The sequence below is a fragment of the Onychostruthus taczanowskii genome, unplaced genomic scaffold (genome assembly GCF_017590055.1).
Source record: "Onychostruthus taczanowskii isolate IOZ18803 unplaced genomic scaffold, ASM1759005v1 scaffold40, whole genome shotgun sequence".
In the NCBI taxonomy this organism is placed as follows: domain Eukaryota; kingdom Metazoa; phylum Chordata; class Aves; order Passeriformes; family Passeridae; genus Onychostruthus; species Onychostruthus taczanowskii.
In genome coordinates, this window is record NW_024501460.1 from 375,573 (window position 1) to 395,333 (window position 19,761).

At 43.9% G+C, this 19,761-nt stretch overlaps 1 protein-coding gene across 1 annotated transcript; it reads left to right on the forward strand.

Annotated features, from left to right (window-relative positions):
- The first annotated feature begins 1,438 nt into the window (after positions 1-1,438).
- On the forward strand, positions 1,439-13,787 carry CD83 (CD83 molecule). The gene is made up of 5 exons (XM_041413279.1): positions 1,439-1,481; positions 1,610-1,740; positions 11,455-11,671; positions 11,785-11,888; positions 13,629-13,787. The coding sequence occupies exons 1-5, from the start codon at positions 1,439-1,441 to the stop codon at positions 13,785-13,787; spliced, it is 654 nt and encodes a 217-aa protein (XP_041269213.1).
- The last annotated feature ends 5,974 nt before the right edge of the window (positions 13,788-19,761 follow it).

A 19,761-nucleotide genomic window follows, 5' to 3' on the forward strand; every position in this document is an offset into this window, starting at 1 on the left:
AGGAGATCCACTGGGTTTTGTATTTCACTTGTACTTTCTAAGTAATTGATTGAGGTCCTGGTCCTTGAAACAGAAAATTTAAAGAGAAAAATAAAGCTTAGAGCCTGTTATATTTACCATTATGGTCAATGAAGATAGAAGCAAAAAGCTTTAAAAATAAGTGGGCTATTTCAACAGTGAGCCCCCCAGCAAAATTGCTGTTTGACTTTCTTCACAGAACAGACCGGAGTTTCCAAAAGTGTTACCCACCCACAGCATTTACTCATCTGAGTAGAACTTTAGCAGGGTGAGGACTTGTCAAACTGACTTCTCACAAAGTTTTCTAGAGGTGATTTGGATTTAGGATGCCCAGACTGGAGTGGCTTTCAGAACCCTGGTTTTCAAAAGGGGCTGACCATACATTCTCCACCCATCAAATCTTAACACCCACCCCCCCACTCCCCCCCAAATAGCTTCTCTCCATCATGATCTCAGTAGCCTAAAGACAGCAGCCACAAGTGTTTTCCAAAAATAACATCAGCAACTTTCAGTTTCAAGATTTGTAAATGCTTCTGTAATCGACTTTGGACTTCCTCAAAAATTCTCCAGGGGTAAACAGCTCTCACAGATCACAGGGAAAGGATTTCCCCTCCCCCCTCCAAATATCTAGAGGGGATGTCCAAATGGTTCCTCTTCTGGGAGCTGCCCTGACTTTTTCCACAATGAAATTTTCCAGCATATAATTTGTAAAGTTATGTCACTCCAGATGCCTTTTTTTTTTTTTGTCTAGAAAATGACAAAATATGCTAAGAATAGATAATCTTCCATCTCATGTGTGCTTACCTGCAGAGTTAAATGTGTAGCTCTATTGAAATACAGTTTGTTTGGCTCCGCCATGCTGGCAATTCCTGTTTCTCCCTTAGCCCCAAGGCAAAGTGTTTCTGTGGCTGTGACCTGAGGTCTTAAATGTGGTTGCAGAAATGTCACATCATAAGGCCAACCTTTGCACAGGCACTGTGCTGTTAGAGCTGCAGAGAGAAGGCTGACAGGGGATTTTGAGCTGGCAAGCCCTTTCCCCTGACATTTTGTCACTCAAGAGAGATTCATTGAGTGCTGGTTTTGATGGCCTTCACACCAACCCACAGCGCTCCTTGGTCAAACTTAACTCTGTTCAGATCAATACAGAGGGGGAGAAAAAATGAAAAAAGGAAAATGAGTTGCTACCACTGCAAGTACTTGCAGAAATGGGAGTGACCTCACAGATTTAAGGGGAGGAGCTTTGGTTCATACACGTAGGGATTTTCCCTATGATGAAATCCTCAAGATTAAGTCTGGGGGATTCCCCAATCTGCCTTCAGAAATATCACTCTAGAAGCAGTCACAGCTTCATTCTGCTCTCACAGTCCATCCTGCAGAGAGGCACACTGTTGCTGCTCTGTGATCTGAAGCAGTAAAAGCCATGTCTTTGGGAATCTGTGCTCTGCTCATCATCCTGTGCAATGGTAAGTGGGCAGCCCTGCAATTTTCATTCTGGTCTTTCATGTTTGTTTTGTGGGGATATGTTTTGGGAAGGCAGGAAGGATTGTGTAAGCAATCTCTTTTAAAGGTGGTGTGTACCTGTGCTTTGCAGTTTGGTGCTTGATCCGTGGGACTTCTGTGATGATGCCAGATGTTGCTGTGAGGTGTGCTGAGGAAGTCGTGCTGCCCTGTAAAGCTCTTCAGGACTCCTCACTCTCCTACCAGACAGCGTCTTGGTATAAAGTAAGAAAAAAGTCTAAGTTACTTGAGCAGTCTGCTTCGGTTTCCCACCTGCTACTGGCTTGTCTTGTACAAAATGGGTTGTTTTCTGCAGAGGAATCCTCCCATTAGTGCAGCAGAGAGAAGGCAGCACTGCAAACCTTTGAGCTGGCCATGGGGAACAGGCCTTTTCTGTGTCATTGGAGATAGGCTATTTGAGCATCATTCCCTGAATTGCTCTTGGCCTGCTTTTCTATCTAATTATTGCTGGCTTCTGTGGATTAGCATTCAGGTGATGCCCCATGTACAACCTGCCAAATACTACTCCAGAGAGGAGTCTTCCAGGATTTTCTTCAAAGCAAAAAAATGGTATTTAAGCCTTGCAGCATCAATGATGTTGCGCTTGTTTAATCCCCTGAAAATAGGAGATGATTTTTTTTTTTTAAATAGAAGAACTGAAAAAGTACTTGCTATTCTATAGGAAGATTTGACTAGTGGAGTGGGCATAAGGGCAGAGTATGAGCAGAAGGCAGATGGAGAGCTAGAAATTCTGAGTTATCTCTTTGCAGTCATGAAGTAAAAATCACATCTTGACTGCTCTGATTCAGAGTTTCTCTCTCCAGAGCAGGAGAGCCCTGCTGACCACCTGTGTACAGGAGGGATGACAGGAGTCAATCAGCTAATGGGTAGAAAAGTCCCACTCAACATTACCAAGATAAAATTTCTAAGAGGGGTAGAATTGCCCGCTGGCGGAAGAGGCGGCTGTTGACTGTACGGCACCGTAAATTTGCACCTCAGTGCAGAGCTTCAGCTTATGGTGTGAGCCAAAATGGGAAAAAAAGGGAAGGTTTTGTTCTCCTCCATTCCCCACTCCCAGCCATACACTCCTGCTGCTTATCATGGGCCACTCCTGGTGGTCCTCTTGTTACCTGTTAAGTCAACTCTCTGTTGATTGTTATAATAGTGGAAAAAGAAACTGTGAATAAACATTTTGTGGGTTACAGAGTTGAATTACTTTCCCATGTAATGGTAGAGCAATGGAAGGGAAGAGTTAAAAACCCCGTATTTATGGGTGTTGAAAACCGTTAATTTATCTCTGCCGGAACCTAAAGCCACAGCCTGGGCTTCTCAGCAGTTCAGTCAGATACAGTTTTAAACTCATTTCCTACAGTAAACCAACAAACAGTGCTTGCTATTAGATATGGCTTCTGAGGTTGAAACTTGCATTGCATCTGATTTTCATCGCCTGTACAACAATGAGCATCTGCCTATAGACCAGATGACAACCGCACCTCAAAAGGGCTGTTGTGAACATCTGACTGCCAGCCCACCAAGTGCAGCATCTTTTTCCAAACTGTTGAACAGAGCACAGGTGGTAAACAGAGGAGAGAATAATCCTTTTGGTTGAATTTTACTGTGGGATTTGGAATATGAGTCGCCTTATTATTTTTTGTTTTCTGCCTCAAAAACTGTATAAGGATCTATATTTTCCATCCAGATATGTGCTAATTATTGAAGGCACCCTTTCTCCCAGTGTCTGGGAAGGACAGACAGCTCATGAAAGGCAAGCCATGCCATCTGGTGGACCTGGAGGAGTTGAGGAGAAGTGGTAGGGGGTTGGGAGGAATAAACAGAGAGGATGACTGGATCCCAGAATAGTCTCCCCCACAGCAGTGTTGGAAGTCAACAAAAACAAAAACAGACTGAAGTGTGGGGATACTCCAGAATCATGTGCTTCTCCAAGTACAGTGGGAGATGGGAGGGCCAAGCAGCAAACAGCAGCCAAAAGTCCTGATGCAGAAGTACAAGGAAGCCTATAAAGCCAATTCTGTGTTGCCTTGTAGCTCTTTGCAGTTCCACCTGGGCACAAAATGACTGCACATGCACAGGAGTCTGGTATTTGATGATGCCTTTTGTGGGGGCCCTCTCTGGTGCTGCTTCCCCTTGCAGCAGTCATGCTGTCACAGTCTAGACTACCACTGCCCTGTCCCTATAACCCTCACTCCCTCCATGGTCTCCTTGCTCTTCCTGCTTCAGCTGCTTTGCTCAGGAAAAGATTGGTTTTCCAGTGTCCAGCATGACAGAACGTCACACTTATTTTCTCTGTTGACACAAAAAGTAACAAAAGTCTGGCAATTGTCAGCTCTCGCCACTGTCCTCAGGGACTGATGGCACCAGCCATGGTGCTGCAGTCTTCTGTTTGCTTGTCCCCATGAGAGAGGTGGGAAGTGAGGACAGGCAGGCAGTGACACTAGCCCAAGCCACAGCTGCAGCCATATTAGGAAAAGCAGAGCACCAAATGTAAAAAGCCTGACTCGCCATGGGGAAAAGCCATCTAGGCTCAGTGTGTTGTGCTGAACAAGCAATACCTCAACTTATGGAGCTAGCTAAATAGGCAGCAGCTTGAGGATCGTTCTCCTCTCTCTACACTTTGGCTCTGTGCTGCTGTCACCACTCAGCACTGCAAAGGAGGGTGAGGGAATGGTAGAGTGTGACTGGGCTACCCAACACAGGTAATTACTCTATTATTTAAAAACAACTACTGAAGGATTAATCAATAAACACCACATATAACCCCAAAGGACTAATTAAAAGGTAATTCCAACAAATTGTATGAAATTTCAGGCTGTAAAGTTCAAGCAGCTGTTAGGTGAAATCTTTTGTATGAGGTCACTTTGAACTGTGAAGTAAATGCAAGCAATTAACCTTTGCTTCTGCTGCTTAAAAAAAAAAACGATGGTGGCAATGTTAAGGTGCTGCTTGTGCAGCTGTTTGCACAGGGTGAATGTTCTGTGAGCAAACCTCTCCTTCCCACAGGCACCTCTGTGTGCTCGGACCAAGTAAGGGCAGTTTGATACAATGTGCTAAAAAACAAAAGGATGTAATTTTAAAGTATTTGCTGTATAGAGAAGTAATTGTATAATGAAGTTAATATTCTGGTGTCAAAATTCAACTGGGTGTAAAAAAAGGTTTGCATTCAATTCCTTTGCTTTTGCTAACGTCTCATACTGAAAAAAAAAAAAAAAAGACATGGATGTGTTTGATCTGCTGTGCAACAAGGATTATTGGAGCTAATTATCCTCATGCAGGAAGTCACCTGCATAAGTAGATCTGTGCAGAATCAGGGCCACAGTCAGTCAGCTCAGACAAAATGATTTTTACTTAAAAATATATTAAATAGGCTGGCTGAGCACACTGGGGAGAAGGTAGAGCACCAAGTCCTCTTCCAGCCTGGTGCAGCTCTCCTTCCACTCACTATGAGGCCATGGAAAAGAATTCATAATGATGATAGTCTTAAAGTGTGTTACGTTTTTAGGAATACTGGGCAGCCTGCATGCCATAAACCCAAATATGGGCAGTGTGGAAGTTTGCCAGCTGAGAACTGAAAACTAGGTCTTTTTTGCCTAAGCACCCAGGTACTGGGAATTGTCTATGGAAATGCTGGTTTGAATCTCTACAGCCCACCTACTAGACAAGAATCTGAGTAATGAAACTTTACTTACCTTTCTGCCTCATAGGGCTACTGAAAACTGAACAGCTTCTCTTTGTGAAGTACATTGAAAATGAGAACCACTTCATAGACCCTCATAATTATCACTTTATATCCAGTTTGAAAATCAAGTTTAAACACACACAAATGAAATCCCAGTAGATATTACACTATTTTCTTGATGAGATAGCCAGAAGAGTCTCACTCTAAAATAAATCTTGAGGAAGAGGAAAGAAAGCTGTGCTTCAGTGGAGAGAAATCTGTTAACTTTATAGCACTTCCTTGAAAAATATAAAATTGTGGCAGAACAAGAGGGGGAAGTCATATTGCAAAATAAGAATAAACAGTTTAGGCATATAATATTGACTGCACCTTCCTTCAAAGGAAACTACTTTTGCTAAAAGTGCATAGCTGTGATATATTAGCATAGGTAAATATTTGCTAAATTACTTCAGCCAAATTTCTAACCTATGCAAAGAAATGCAGTCCAGTGCTTCTCAGACATCTATTCATCCCCAAGTAGCTTCATCACATTAATGATTTAGACAGGAAGGGACCAGTGGAAATGATTTCATGACCAAAACAATTCTTTTGTCTGACATGAGCTAAGGCTGGATGCCCTTAACTAAAAAAGATCAAACCAAGCCAAATCAACTAAACAATAAAGAGTCTGTGTGAGTGAGTCAAAGGGCTTTTCCAGCTGGCTCATGTGTCACACATAGTTCCTTCACTGTTGTTTTGGGGCTGGGATTTGGATTTTCTTTCCTCATCTCCCCCCTGCTTCTGCCCCCCACTCTACCCCTTTTTACAGCACACTCAGAGTTCACTCACATGTGCCCACCATTTATGTCTGTTATTTTCAAATTTAACTTTGGTATCTCTACATGACACTGTATAGGAACCATATGGATGCACCTTTAGCACTAATCAAATGTAGAAGTATTTCTCTGCTGAAAAATACACCTATTAAGCAGTTTCAGCTCAGTTGTGTTTCATTATATGTTGGCTATTGGGCATTGCCAGAATTCTATATATTTCTTCAGAAAATAAATTCCTTCTGGCCTTATGTAGATTTTTAGCTCTCTATAACAGTCAGAAATTTCAACTTGGCCATTATGCCTGGTATGACTTTAAACAAAACCATTTTTACAATTGTCTCACCCTTACTAGAAAACAATCTGATGTTAATATGTTCCACCTTTAAACTGACACTAGTTTTGGACCTCAAAAATTTTTGCTAAAATAAAAAAAAATTTTACGGGAAAAGTGGTTTATATTGGCACTTTGGTTTACCTGGAAGACAGTGTACCACTTTAGTGTGGGAAAAGTTTTTGATAAGAAAAGTTATTTAATGAGAGCAGAAAACATGAATTAATGTGAGAACTGCTCACTTGCGCATGTTCATGATAAAATGAAATATTAATAGATTCATTGGGTGCAAGAACTACAGCAGGGGTGAATTGCCATTTTGAGGGCTCTGCCATGTAATGCTGTAGCAGTTTTCAAAACAATAACTAAAGCCTAGCCAGCTAGAACTGAGCAAAATATTCCTCCTCCTTCCACCACCTTGTTTTTAGTTCTCCGAAAATGAAACATTTGTTGAAGGGCTCTTAAATTTTGGGTGTCTAATTATTCTACCTATTTCTCATAATTCATACAGTCAGAGAACAGAAATATATCAGCTCAGTTGTATTTTCAATCAAACATATCCCATTTTAATATCCACTGTTCTTACCAAAAAGCCCCAGGCTAGGAGAAATGTAATAGCAATCAGTCAATGGACTAGAGAACATATGTGGGCAAATCACAACCTCTTTAGACCACGTGTTTCCAAGATTTTGGGAACTAGAATAATTTTCAATTAAACTCACTGAAAACTGACAACTAGAGCTGTCTCCTCAAGGCTGTAACCAGTTTAGTCCTGAATATCTCAAAGGGTGGAGATTCCACACCCTCTCTGGGCAGCCCATTCCAGTGTTCAACTACCCCTACAGTAAAAAGGGGGAGTATTTTGCTTAAGTGGAATTTCCTGAATTTCAGCCCGTGCTCTTTTTCTTTTCTTGCCTCTGAAGGCCACTGAGAAGAGCCCACCTTCAGTTTCTCTATCCCCCTGTTAATCAGGTTGAATCAATACTGATAAGATGATCCTGAGCCTGGTCTCTTCCAGTTTGAGCTACCGCTTCTACCTTCTGCTCATGTCAGGTTCTCCAAGATATTATCCATCTTTGTGCCCCTTCACTGGACTCCCTCAGATGTGTCTCCCTCAGGTCTGTCTTGCCCTGGGAGCCCAGCACTGAACCCAGCCCTCCAGGGTGTGTCTCAGCATCGACCGAACAGAGGCACTCACTGGTGTGGCTCAGCAGGGGTGAGTCTCAGCAGGGATCTTACTTCAGCATCTGCTGAAGATATTCTGCCAGGTGATTTCCGAAAGGCTGCCACAGACATTGCTGAAGGACACTGCATATGTGACATTAAAGATAAACTCACATTTCTTCTTTTTTTTTTTTTTTTCTCTCATTTTTTTAATGGCTAGTTTTGTACAGATAGGCAGAATTATTTTGCCAGGAAGTCCCTGTTCCCCAGCAAAATTATGGGGGAATTAACCCCCAGCAGATTGCATGCTAACAAGGCCCTTTTCATGAAAATAGATTTAGAAGAATTTTCTACCTGTCCCCACACAGGTTATCATTTGCCTTTTGAATTTTGGTAAAGCCATTAGCTGCAAAGATGGGAGCAGGAATATGCTACTTTTCTCCTCCATTTGGAGGTGGGGAGCAGGGGAAGCTGGCATGCTGCATTTTGTTCAGCAGTGAGGTGTAAGGGACATGAAACATGAATGAAACATGAGAAGAAAAGATTTTTTTTCACAGATTAAAGAAGAGGATGGTCCCTACACAAGTGGATTGCTGTCTCTGGCAGTGCTTGCTTTGATCCCCCTAAGCTTGTGTGGAATTAATTAGGTAAAACCCCCAGCATTTACCTTGGTATCACCTGGAGGACACTTGGCATGAATTGGAGCTGGTTTATCATAGAAGCTTGAGCCACAAAATGATCTGTCCAGTGAGAGAGTCTGCCAAGTAATTCACAGGAGGTGGCAAACAAAGTGGCATTTTTGTAATTTTAATTAGGTTTGGGGTGGGAAAGAGGTTATATTGAACAGAGCAAGAGGCAGAATGATGACCTTACTGAACATCTAATGGACTTCCTTTTATACAGCTGGGATATGAGGATGCACTCTGAAAATTTGCTCAGATGTTTTCTTGCTATGTAGAGAATTGAAAAAGGGAGGGGGGTGTTTGTTTTGTTGGTGTTTTTGTTTTTTGTTTGTTTGTTTGGGCTTTTTTCTAATAAGATAACAGGAGATAAGATTGCTGTGGAAAAAGGCTTGGTTCAGGCATCAGAGAAAAGGCTGCTGTGACCTCTGAGTAGGGGTGGATGCACTGCCTGCAGAGGCTGGAAAAGTGCCACCAGATGTCTCTGCAGCCTAAAAAATGTTGGGATGCTGCAGGGCACACAGCACGCCTGCAGACTGCCTTGCCTGCCCTTGTCCTTCAGTAAAGAGGAGATTTAATGGAGGAAGAAAGGCGTGCAAACCCTGAATTAAACCCACACATGACCCCCTCCTCCTCTGCCTCCCCAAACTCAAGGTTCACAACCCCCATCCGGGTCACCAGTGGTTTCTCCGCAAGTGAGGGTGCCAGATTAGGCCACAAAGTAACTTTTTCTTCTTGTTTTGGGGAAAAGCATGTTGTTAGTGCAGTTTCATGACACCGCTTTGCCTTACACAGGGCATGTCTAAGGCAAAATGCTGACAGTCTTGTCTGCAGGGTCACCATCATCGTGCTTGCAACAGCAGCCAAGCACTTTAAAAAGCTTTGGAGGCAATAATCAATCCTATCCCTCACTGTTCCCATGAAGGGGAGTTCAATCATTTACCCAAAATCTCACCTGGAATAAGTGCATGGTCAGGCATGGGATGCATGGACTTAATTGAGTTCTCCCTTATAGAAGCAGTGCTGGTTGCAATTGCATACGGAAAGATCAAAGTGTGTTCTCATTCCCAGATCTCAGCCACAAGAATCACACCACCATTTACCACCCAGGACAGCAATTATTTATGCTGCCAGTAAATGAAAGGAAAAAACAAAATCAAAAATCCCAAAAAATCTAATTTCTTGTGTGTAGCTCAGACCTTCTATCTGCAATTTAAGGCAATGCAAAGGGCAGCCAGGCTGGTTCTTTTTATTGCCCTGTGGGCAGTTTTAAATTTCACTGAGGAAGGGGGTGGTATAGGAAGAGAGAGTGGCAAAAATTAGATCTGAGGGAGGTCAACTATATCCACTTAACTGCTGTTGACCTAGTTGTAACCAGAGCTGAGCCCAGCCTGGGTATTGGAATTCCTCTGGCTACATCTCTGACAATGCGCAAGGCCTGAAAATACCTAAATCCCTGTAGCACAGTGATGTCCCTGCAGCCTGAAAACCACCACACATACTGCTCGTCTTGCAGCTGCTTGGGCCGGGGTGTAGTAAGAAAGAGAATCTGGGTAAATTTACTGGGGGATTAAGGGGAAGATTCTTCCCTGTTTCTGGGTAAAGTGTGGAAAGCCCCAGGAAATTACCACTCTATGTTTCAGTTGATGCACTGGAAAACCCAAAACCTTTCTGAGAAAGAATCTTTACAATTAAGGAAATTTTGTGCTTTAGTCTCATTCCTCAGTTCCTGAAAAGTTCCCCAATTTGCAGCTTGTTTTACACCATTTTAGGCTGTAAAAATAGCAATGTTGAAGAGAGCATCAGACTCATACTTCTCTCCAGACTCTTGAGTGTGCTTTCCTCCTGCAAACACATGAAAGGGAAACCAGATACTCCTAGCCTCAGTATGAGAAAGTTGTGTTAATTTTAAAAACCTACAGTGTGACTGTTATACCCCAATGCAGTAGCTATGCTGATAGAAAGTAAGCACCAACATATGACCCAAAAATGTGTCCATTAAAATAAAATAATAATAATAAAAAGCCTTGGCTTACATTTGTTATAGGTTTGGCTGAAATGCTGAGCCTTGGACTTATGAGCTGGCTCTGGCTCTGCTGGTCCACAGAAAGATTGAATTCATTACTTGGGAAACCTTTATGCCTCCGAGGGCATGCTGCCTCGAATTGCAGGGAGCAACTTCGATGAATAAGAATGGACACAGGATAATTCAAACCCTTCTTCCATCTTTCAAATCAACTTAGGGATTTCTCTCTTCTTTGTGGTTCCCAGCCAATTGTCATTTTCAGTGCATCCTATCGCCCCGCAGTACGAACTGTTCTGGGAATACACTTCATTCCTCCAGCAGCCTCTCAGCAATGCCAAGGAATGTAGCTCTTCTGGTTACAATTAAGAAATTCAACATACAAATGCTCCCCAAGTGCACCAGAACCTGCCTGTGACCTTCACACAACTGAATCTGAAGGAGTCAAAGCAATTTTTTGTTCTTTGGTTCCAGTCATGAGAGGAAGGGAGGGAAGTGGGGTGTGGGGAAACCGCCATTCCTCCAGAGAGGCAGCATGGTTTCAGGGGTCAGCTACATAGAAACTGGCACAGGAAAGTGCAGTTTCCAGGGCTGCATTCCCACAGGAAACTCTGGGCTGCGGAGCCGCTGGGAGGATGCCAGCCTGTGCTTGGCAGAGCCCTTGTGCAGTGGCACACTTGCTGGGTTAGCAGGTTTAATTGTCACCACTGCATGGCAGAAGGTGTGCTGGCAGGACAAGCACAGGCAGCAGTGGAGCCTCCCTGCCTGCTGCCATGCTCTCCTGGGCACCTCTGGTCCCCAGGGTCACTGCTAAGCACCTGGTAGGTGCTTAGCAGTGACCCTGGGGAGGGTAGGGCTGCCTCCTGCTGCCTCTGCTCCATCCCCATGGACTGTGTCTCTTGGTCTGAACTCTTCTGGGGCCTCTGCATGGGCCCACTGAGAGCAGACTCTATCCCTTCCTTCTGTTGTGTTGCTGTCCAGGTGAGGCAGCTTCAGAAATTATTACAGAATAGTTCTGTAATTCCTATTTATAGATAGAATCCATTTAAGCAAAACCCCATATACTTTTGGATTGCAAGCATGAACATATTAAATGGATTTGTGGTTGTGTTCCCTCCTGCCTCTCTTCAGGCTCTGCATTTTCAGCCATAAGCCAGCTTTAAAATTTTCTTTACCCTAAAACTGAGGATGACACTGTTGCCCAAGAAGAGAAATATATTTGTGTTTTCCAGATGGCTGGAGACAGTGAAGGAATAGCATGGGAAGTCCTTGATATGGAATCTCATTTTCCACGAGAAGCTGGGGTGTCCTTGGAGCTTTCCAATGGCACCTCCTTTTCACTGAGGATCAAAAATGCAACCGGCCGAAACAGCGGGACGTACAAGTGCACCTTGCGGGAGCAGAACGGAGAACGCAATCTGAGCAGCACAGTCACATTAAAAGTAACAGGTACAGTGGAGGGCTTTGGCTGTCTCTTGCTCCACATGGCATGTCAGGAAGGGAACAGTTTTAAAATATTCTACAAACACCAGAGCAATGTAACACTGTGCTTTACATTTTAGGTTGCCCTGGAATAGAAGAGGACAAACTAAAAAAATACAAAGGCGAGCTCTTCATGCTGACTTGCCTTGGGATTTTTTACTTGCTGCTCATCTTCTTTACTTGTGTAAGTAATTCTCTTTCTCATAAGCAAGACAACAATACCAACCACAATCCCCCCACTCATTTTCTCTGCTAGCACTGCTTTAACACAGCTGGTCTGAAGTTGGTGTCTTTACTTAAATTTATGATTAAAATCAGGTACAGGAGGATGGAATTCCAAAGAGAGCGAACTGCGCCCTGATCTAGCTCTGATCTAACTCAAACTATCAGTTCTTTTCCTGCACTCTCACTGCCCATTTCTGCTTCCAGTTACTCTGTGTAAACTAGTTATCAGTTTAAGGGTATGGCAATAGGTCTTCTGGTTTAGTAGCTGGGAACAGCATTTGTCCAAGATGGAGGCACAGACCCCTGGGAGCCCTTCCCCACCTGTGGAATTACTTTGTGTGGTGGCATGATGGACATGTCCAAGTCCACCTGCTTTTTGCCTCATTTCCCACACTGGTAAATTGCTGTCAACCGCATTTCAGACGAGCATTTTTGTGAAGTCATATCTTTCTTGTTGAACAGACATTTTAAAATATATGGAGAAAAATCTCATTGGGGAGTTTTTCCATATCTTTATTGCTGGATGGTAGTTCTGGGAAAGGAAGGGAGAGGAGGTATTTGGGAAGCTCATTCCAAAGAAGAAAAACTATGTTTTGGGTGCAGTGGCAGTGAAGTCTCCTGGCTCAGAGGTAGCAGGAATCTTGGGTACCAGTACAGTGCATCACGGGCTGCATTTGTAATAAAAACAAAACCAGAACCAGCCCCAGCATTTTGGGAGGTCAGATTTAACTTTTGCTGCCTGTTTCATATTTGCCTTCTTGTTTTGCTCCTCAGTAGATGAATCATAACTGTTGATCAGAGTGTATCTAATTAGCTGTGCTAAATGTAGCTTTCCATGTATCTTCAGGGAGCAATTAAATTTATGCCTGTCTCTTTTTTCGATTGACAATTCTGCCAGTAATTTGTGCCATTCAGACGAAAGTTTGATGAGATAAATCTTGTAGGAATTTGTTAGGCTGGAAGTATGAAAGCAAGGATATCACTCAGAAGAGACAGATGCCCCACGTTCTTCTCAGTGTCCTGAAAGAATTTCAGATCTCTACAGAAATCTCTCTTCCCCTTACAAAAAAGAGTCCCAGTTTTAGTGGTGCAGTTATAAAAAGCAGAGCTGTGTAGTGAAGATAATCACTCTGGTGGAATTACGTGTATCTTACTTTTGGGTGAGGCCCTGTCTCAGATATCAACCTGGCTTTCATCAAAATTTAATATCGACCTGATCTCAAAAGTGAGGCTCATTATTTAAAATGCCTGTTAAGTTCTTACAGGTTGCATTGTCCTCTTCTTTAGTGAATATTGTGCCTTATCTACACTAAACTCAACAGCCACGTTCACTTTAGAACTGGTTGGCAGGACTGGGGCTTTACTTTGACAACTTGATGAAAGTATTTTAGGCACTGGCTTGCACTGAAGGCAGGTGGAAGCACACTTGCAATAGCTTGATGGAAGGCCTGTTGAGATGAAAATATGAATCAAATATAAATTTTCTTTTTTGACTGAGGCTTTTGTCCTATAAAGTTAATTGATTTAACAAGAAACAGCAGCTTTTATTGGTACTGGGTGACTCCAGTGACAAACAAATGGGAAAGGTGTAATGAGCTATGGTTAGCAAGGAGAAAAAGGAAAATCTTCAAAAGTTTTTTTTAATTGTCTTTCATAGGAATTATCAGTTTTAAGCTCTTCTTTGTGTTTTCTCTTTTAGACATGTCTAAGAAAAGAGAGTATGTCTCCAAATTACCAAAAAAACAGACCAGATATGAAGCACATGCTTACCCTCATCAATGTACATGAAATAACAACTTTCCAGCATTTAAACAGCGACAGCACTTGCAAAAATGATCTTACTTCAAGTTCTGTCTAAGTTGACGTTGATGCCACTGTGGACTCATCAGCAAACACAAGCTGGATGGCTGAATGGTATGGAGAGGAAATAAATGATAATATGTGGTCTCTTCAGAACAGCCTGAAAGTACAGGTACTTTGTCAGTGATCTGCTTGTGCTGGACAAGCCTTCGACAAGCACTGTTACACACTACAGTAAATTTTGAGAGTTAGCTAAAAAATACCTTTACAGCCACACAACATGTTACAATGCTGTTATGAGGTTGGTATCAACTTTATTTCACTCTGCTGTGAAGCCCTCCTTTTCTGAGCAAGAATATGCTTCTGACATGAAGACTGAGTTGTAGGGAGGCCATGGCTGTGCAAAGGCAGCAGATGAAGCTCTTCACTGGACTGGTATCTTCCACCTTTTCAAAGCAAACAGCAGGTGCTGTGGTATGAAAAGAAATGTGTGCAGGGCTGTCTGTTCTGATCCTGGATGGAGTTCTTTTGCTGCAAATGAGATTTAATTAGTCATGTGATGTTCAAGTAGGTTGATGAGCTAACTTCATGCTCTTGGAAGCATCAAAGCAACATTCACTCTTAAATCTTAGAGTGACAGACAGGCTGAGAAGGAAGAAGATTTTCTCAAAATCTTTCTGGACTGAATGAATTTTTTATCTCAGCAGGAAAAATAGGGACATATTTTCCAGATTAACCTATAGGAAGCTTCAATGAGACTGTTTATCTCAAAAAAGAATGAAGAAGACTGTGATATTAAGGACATGTAAAGATGACTTATTGTGTGGTTTACAAAACATGGAGCCAAATATATGCAACACTTATGTCAGTCAAGTTACACGAGGGAGGACCAAAGATTTGGATTTGGAAGAAATCAACTAACCATGTCTTTGGGATGTACTAAGTTAGCTATGATATAGAGGAATGGAAGATGGGATATATGAGCTTTTGGTGTTGGCAGTGTATGTACGTGAAAAAAGGACATGAGAAAAGGTGAACTCAGGCACACCATGAAGGGGAGAGAAGATTTGTCCTTTTGGACCAAACTGCAAGTGATCCTAGGCTCTGAATCCAAGGAAACTTCCTCTATTGAACTGCTAGTGCAGAAGGTGAAGGAAGAGGACTCTAAAGTGACTGTGGTTCATGCTGCAATGTCAGAATTTGAGCCCAAACATCAGAACTTGCATACACACAAGAGCACAGTCTTAAAAAAATACTTCAAGAACTGACCAGTAACATTAGAATTTGTAATGCAGTTTGGAATTCCAGGCTGTTGACAAAAAGATCTTTCTGTAATCCTTTGACTAATTTTGAAGTGTTGATGGCAAGAAAGCTGTACATCACTCAGCACTGGCTCTGCGAGCAGGGTAGATGTCTGCATTGATGGAGTCCAAGAGGCTCCTGACCAGAATAACTTCTAGTTACAAGGGATATGCAAATTACTTAGAACATAGTAAAGTAATGCCACATTGTTTTGGGTTTTTTTTTTCTGTAATTTTTACATTTAAATGTGTGTAGAATACTTGAAATAAAAATTCAGATATAACCTACCATTTGGTTTTGTGTACTACATTTGGTAAATAAACCCAGAAAAACTCTATCAATTGCATTTTATTTTACAACTAGCATAATTACATCAAATAAGGTAGAGATGTGATTCATCCTCTTCTGCGGGAAAAAAGCATGTATGTGTGTATAATTAAGCAATGGATAATTTTGGAAAAAATCATGTATGTGTGTATGATTAAGCAATGGATAATTTTATGCACTTCTAAGGACCTAGCACCATTTAAATTTTCATCAAAATTTTACTTTCTGTCCAAAGTACATTATAAAACACCTGTTCCCTACCAAAGGCAAGTCATTAGGGAAAACACAAGGGTGTTTTCAGTCACTTTTGAGCATGGCCCCCATCCTGGGTGACCTGTATGTTTAGGAGGCAAAAAAGACGAACTGAAGGCATATGTGTTTCTCCATTTGGTCAGAAAGGCTTAATCCCCAACAATTATAGTTTGTTGGGGTTTATTATCATAGAATGCTAAGAGGTTGGAATGGGTCTTAAAGACCCATCTAGTCCCAGCCCCCCTGCCACAGGCAAGGGCACCTCCCACTACACCAGGTTGCCCAAGGCCTTATGCAACCTGGCTTTGAACACTGCCAGGGATGGGTCATCTACAACCTCCCTGGGCAACCTGTTCCAGGGTCTCACCACCCTCAAAATATTTCTTCTTAATCTCTAGCCTAAATTTCCCCTCTTTCAATTTGTACCCATTAGTCCTGTCCTACAGCTCCTGATAAAGAATCCCTCTTTGGCTTCCCTAAAGGCCTCCCTCAGACACTGAAGGGTTGCTATGAGGTGTCCACAAAACCTTCTCTTCTCCAAGCTGAACACCCCTAATTTTCTTAGGCTGTCTTTGTAGGGGAGGAGCTCCAGTCCTCTTGTCAACTTTGTGGCTCTCCTCTGGACTTAGCCCAGTGGCTCCATGTCCTTGGGACCTCATAGCTGGATCCAGCACTCCAGGTGGATCCAGGTGGGGTCTCAGCAGAGTGGAGGGGCAGAATCCCTTCCCTCCCCCTGCTGGCTGCTCTCCTTTGGGTGCAGCCCAGGATTCTATCCCAGTAGGTTCCAGCCGGGCTGCGCCCGGTGGACTGCCAAGGCCAGGATAGTCTCAGTGGAGGCTCAGACTTGGTCCAATCTCCCAAGCCGTTCCTAACTGCAGGCAGCCAAGCAAGCTCAAGTGATTTCAGCTCTTAGTGATTATCAGCTCTGTGTGATTGTCAGCTCTTTTGGCTTGCTTGTGGCCGCGGGCAGCAGACGCAGGGAGAGAGAGGAGAAGGGCTGTATAAGGTTCCGCAGGATTCTTTATTAGGGTGTCCCACGAAGGTTCTCAGTGACAGCTTCTTCTGCCGAACCAGGCAGAATTAGGGGTTTTTGTACCCTACAGGGGTTTTGAAAACTGTCCAATAGAAAGGGTCAGGGGAAAGTGACCTATAGGCTTACAGAGAGATAAGCAGGGTTCGAAAGGCGGAAGAGAGGGGCTTCTAAGGCCCGAGTCATCGTGACTTGGCATTTCCTAGCTCAGCATTCTGATCGCCAAGGAGGCCTTACAGGCCCTGTGCCTGCTACAGGATTCCATTGTGTTTCTGGGCTGCGAGCACACACTGCGCTCGTGTGAGTTTTTTACACTGTCCCACACAACAGCCTCATCTCCAAATTGGAGAGGCGTGGATTTGATGGATGGACACTGAATGGATAAAAAACTGTCTGGATGGCCACACACAAAGTATCACCCTCAAGAATTTCTCTGCAGCGTTACTTTCAATCACTTCTCTGCCCATCCTGTGAGTTGTGTCTGAGATTGCCACGATCTGGGTGCAGGGCCTTGCACTTTGCTTTGCTGAACTTCATGAGGTTTGCACAGGCCCAACTCTCAAGCCTGTCCACATCCCTCTGGACGGCATCACCTCCCTCCAGCATATCTGACACACCACACTGCTTGATGTTGTCGGCAAACTTTCTGAAGGTTTGTGCTCTATTCCACTGGCCATGTCACCAACAAAGACGCTGAACATCACCGGCCCAGCACTGACCCCTGAGGGACACCCCTTGTCACTGGACAATGAACAGGTTAGTTTTTTTTTGCACAAAGAATGCTCCTGTGGGAAGCTGCTGGAAGTTTCCACCATGTCCAGCAGAGCCAATCCTTGATGGCTCTGAAGACAGACATGCTGCTGGCCAAAACTGGGCCAATGAGTGATTTTGATAATGCCTCTATGATGACATATTTAAGAAAGAAATCAAAACAAAGTCATGGGCTTTTCTTCTAGTCAGAGAAGAGGAGGAGGTGAGAATATGTGAGGGAAGCAACATGGAGACACCAAGGTCAGTGGAGAAGGAGGGCAGGAGGTGCTCCAGATACCGGAGCCCCGATTCCTCTGCAGGCCATGGTGAGGACCATGGTAAGGCAGCTGTGCCCCTGCAGCCTGTGGGGATCCACAGGGGATGTAGAGATCCACCCACAGCCCATGGGGGAGGTGCCCATGCCAGAGCAGGTGGATGCCTGGAAGAGGCTGTGATCCATCGGTAGACCCAGTGAAGAGAGGGAGTCCCTGCATCCAGGCTGGAGCAGCCTGTCCTTGGAGGACTGCATCCTGTGGAAAGAGAGGGAGGACTGTTTGCCTGTGGGAGGGATTCACGTTTGCAGCAGGTGTGGTTGGGACCCACACTAGAGAAGTTCATGGAGAACTGTCTCCCATGGGACTGACCCCACAGTGTCACAGGGGAAGGACTCCTCTTCCAGAGCAGTGGAAGAAAATCTCGGTGATGAACTGACCAAAACCCCCAAGCCCTATTTCCCTGCACTGTCGGTGGGAAGGAGGGAGGGGCTGGGGGTGAAATGGTGTTTTACAGGCTTATTTTACTTCTCATTATCCTTCTCTGATTCTGTTAGAAATAAATTTCACTTTGCAATGTAAGTTGAGCGGGTTTTGCCCTTGAAGTGTTTCTCCCGGTCCTTATCTCACTCATGAAGCATTTGTTAACTTTTTCCCCTCTCTGCTGTCTAGCTGTAACAGGGGAGGGTGAGCAAGCGACTGTTGTGGGTGCCTGGTGTTGGGCCAGTGTCAAACTGACACCTTTTTTTTAAATGGGTGTTATATCTCTCTTTTTCCAGTCATTTTACCTGATTGCCACAATTTCTCAAAAATGGTGGCTTAGAAACTTTGCCAGCTCCATCAGGACCTGCAGATGATTCTTTTTGAGTCCATATTCAAGTTCCTTAGATGGTCTCAAACCGAGAGGGCTCAGGGTCTTCATTTTCCCAGTCCCTATGTCTGTCTTTCTGGACTTGGGTGGTGTGGCTGGAACACTTGCTGTTGAAGAATGAGACACAGAAGTCATTGAGAATCTCAGCCTTCTCTTTGTCCAGGGTAGCCAGGTGTCCTGTTTCCTTCTGGAGAGAGCTCACATCATCCCCCGTTTTCTTTTGCTTCCAACATATCTCTGGAAACCTTTTCTGTTATCCTTGATATCCCTGGACAAATTCAATTCAAACTGGCCCTTGTCCCTGGCTTGCCATACAATTTCCTTTTATTCCTCCTGGATCACCCATTCTTGTTTCCCCTTGCTGAAAACTTTGTTTTTCTCTCTGAGCTTGCTCAGCAGCTCCTTGTCCATCCATGAAGGCCTCTTCACATTTTTTTCCTGATTTCCCTCTAGCTGGAATCCATTGATCCTGAGCTTTGAGGAAGTGATCCTTGAAATTCAGCCAGCATCCTTGGGCCCATCTGCTTTCCAGGATTCTATGGAGCATGTCCTTGAAGAGGCCAAAGGTCTGCTCTCCTGATGTCTGGGGCAGTGATTTTGCTGCGTGCCCTTCTTACTGCCCTGAGGATCTTTATCTCCACCATCCTGTTGTCACAGTGCCTTGGAGCACTGCACTCCCCACCAGCTCCTCTTTGTTGGTGAGCACAAGGTCCAGCATGGCACTTCTGCTTGTTGGCTCCTCAGTCACTTGTGTAGGGAAGTTGCTTTGACGCATTTGAGGAAGCTCTGGGATTTCTTTTGCCCTGCCATGATGTCCCTCTGACAGGCATCAAGGAGGTTGAAACGCCCAAAAGAACCAGGGATTAAGAGTGTGCAGGCACCCATCTGGCTACAGAGAGCTTCATCCACACCATTCTCCTGATTGCATGGCCTGTAGCAGACTCCCACTATAACATCCCCTGTCCTTGCCTTCCCCCTTAATCTTCACCCACCAGCTCTCAGCAGGCTCCTTATCCTCTCCCAGGCAGAGTTCCAGACTCCAGCTGGTCATTGACATCAGGGCTACATTCCCTTCTTGTCTCTCTAGCCTGTCCTTCCTAAAAAGCCTGAAACCTTCCATTCCAAAGCTCTGGTCATAGAAGTCATCCCACCATACTCCTGTGATGCTGATGTTGTTATCCCCAAGCAGGTGTGTGCACATCTCTAGTTCTACTATTTGTTCCCCATC

What these genes read in the sequence shown, in the direction of transcription:
- CD83 (XM_041413279.1), top strand. Translation starts at nt 1,439, where the DNA reads ATGTCTTTGGGAATCTGTGCTCTGCTCATCATCCTGTGCAATG. An exon ending in AGTCACATTAAAAGTAACAG is followed by an intron (nt 11,672 to 11,784) that starts GTACAGTGGAGG and finishes TTTACATTTTAG; the next exon opens with GTTGCCCTGGAATAGAAGAG. An exon ending in TGCTCATCTTCTTTACTTGT is followed by an intron (nt 11,889 to 13,628) that starts GTAAGTAATTCT and finishes TTTCTCTTTTAG; the next exon opens with ACATGTCTAAGAAAAGAGAG.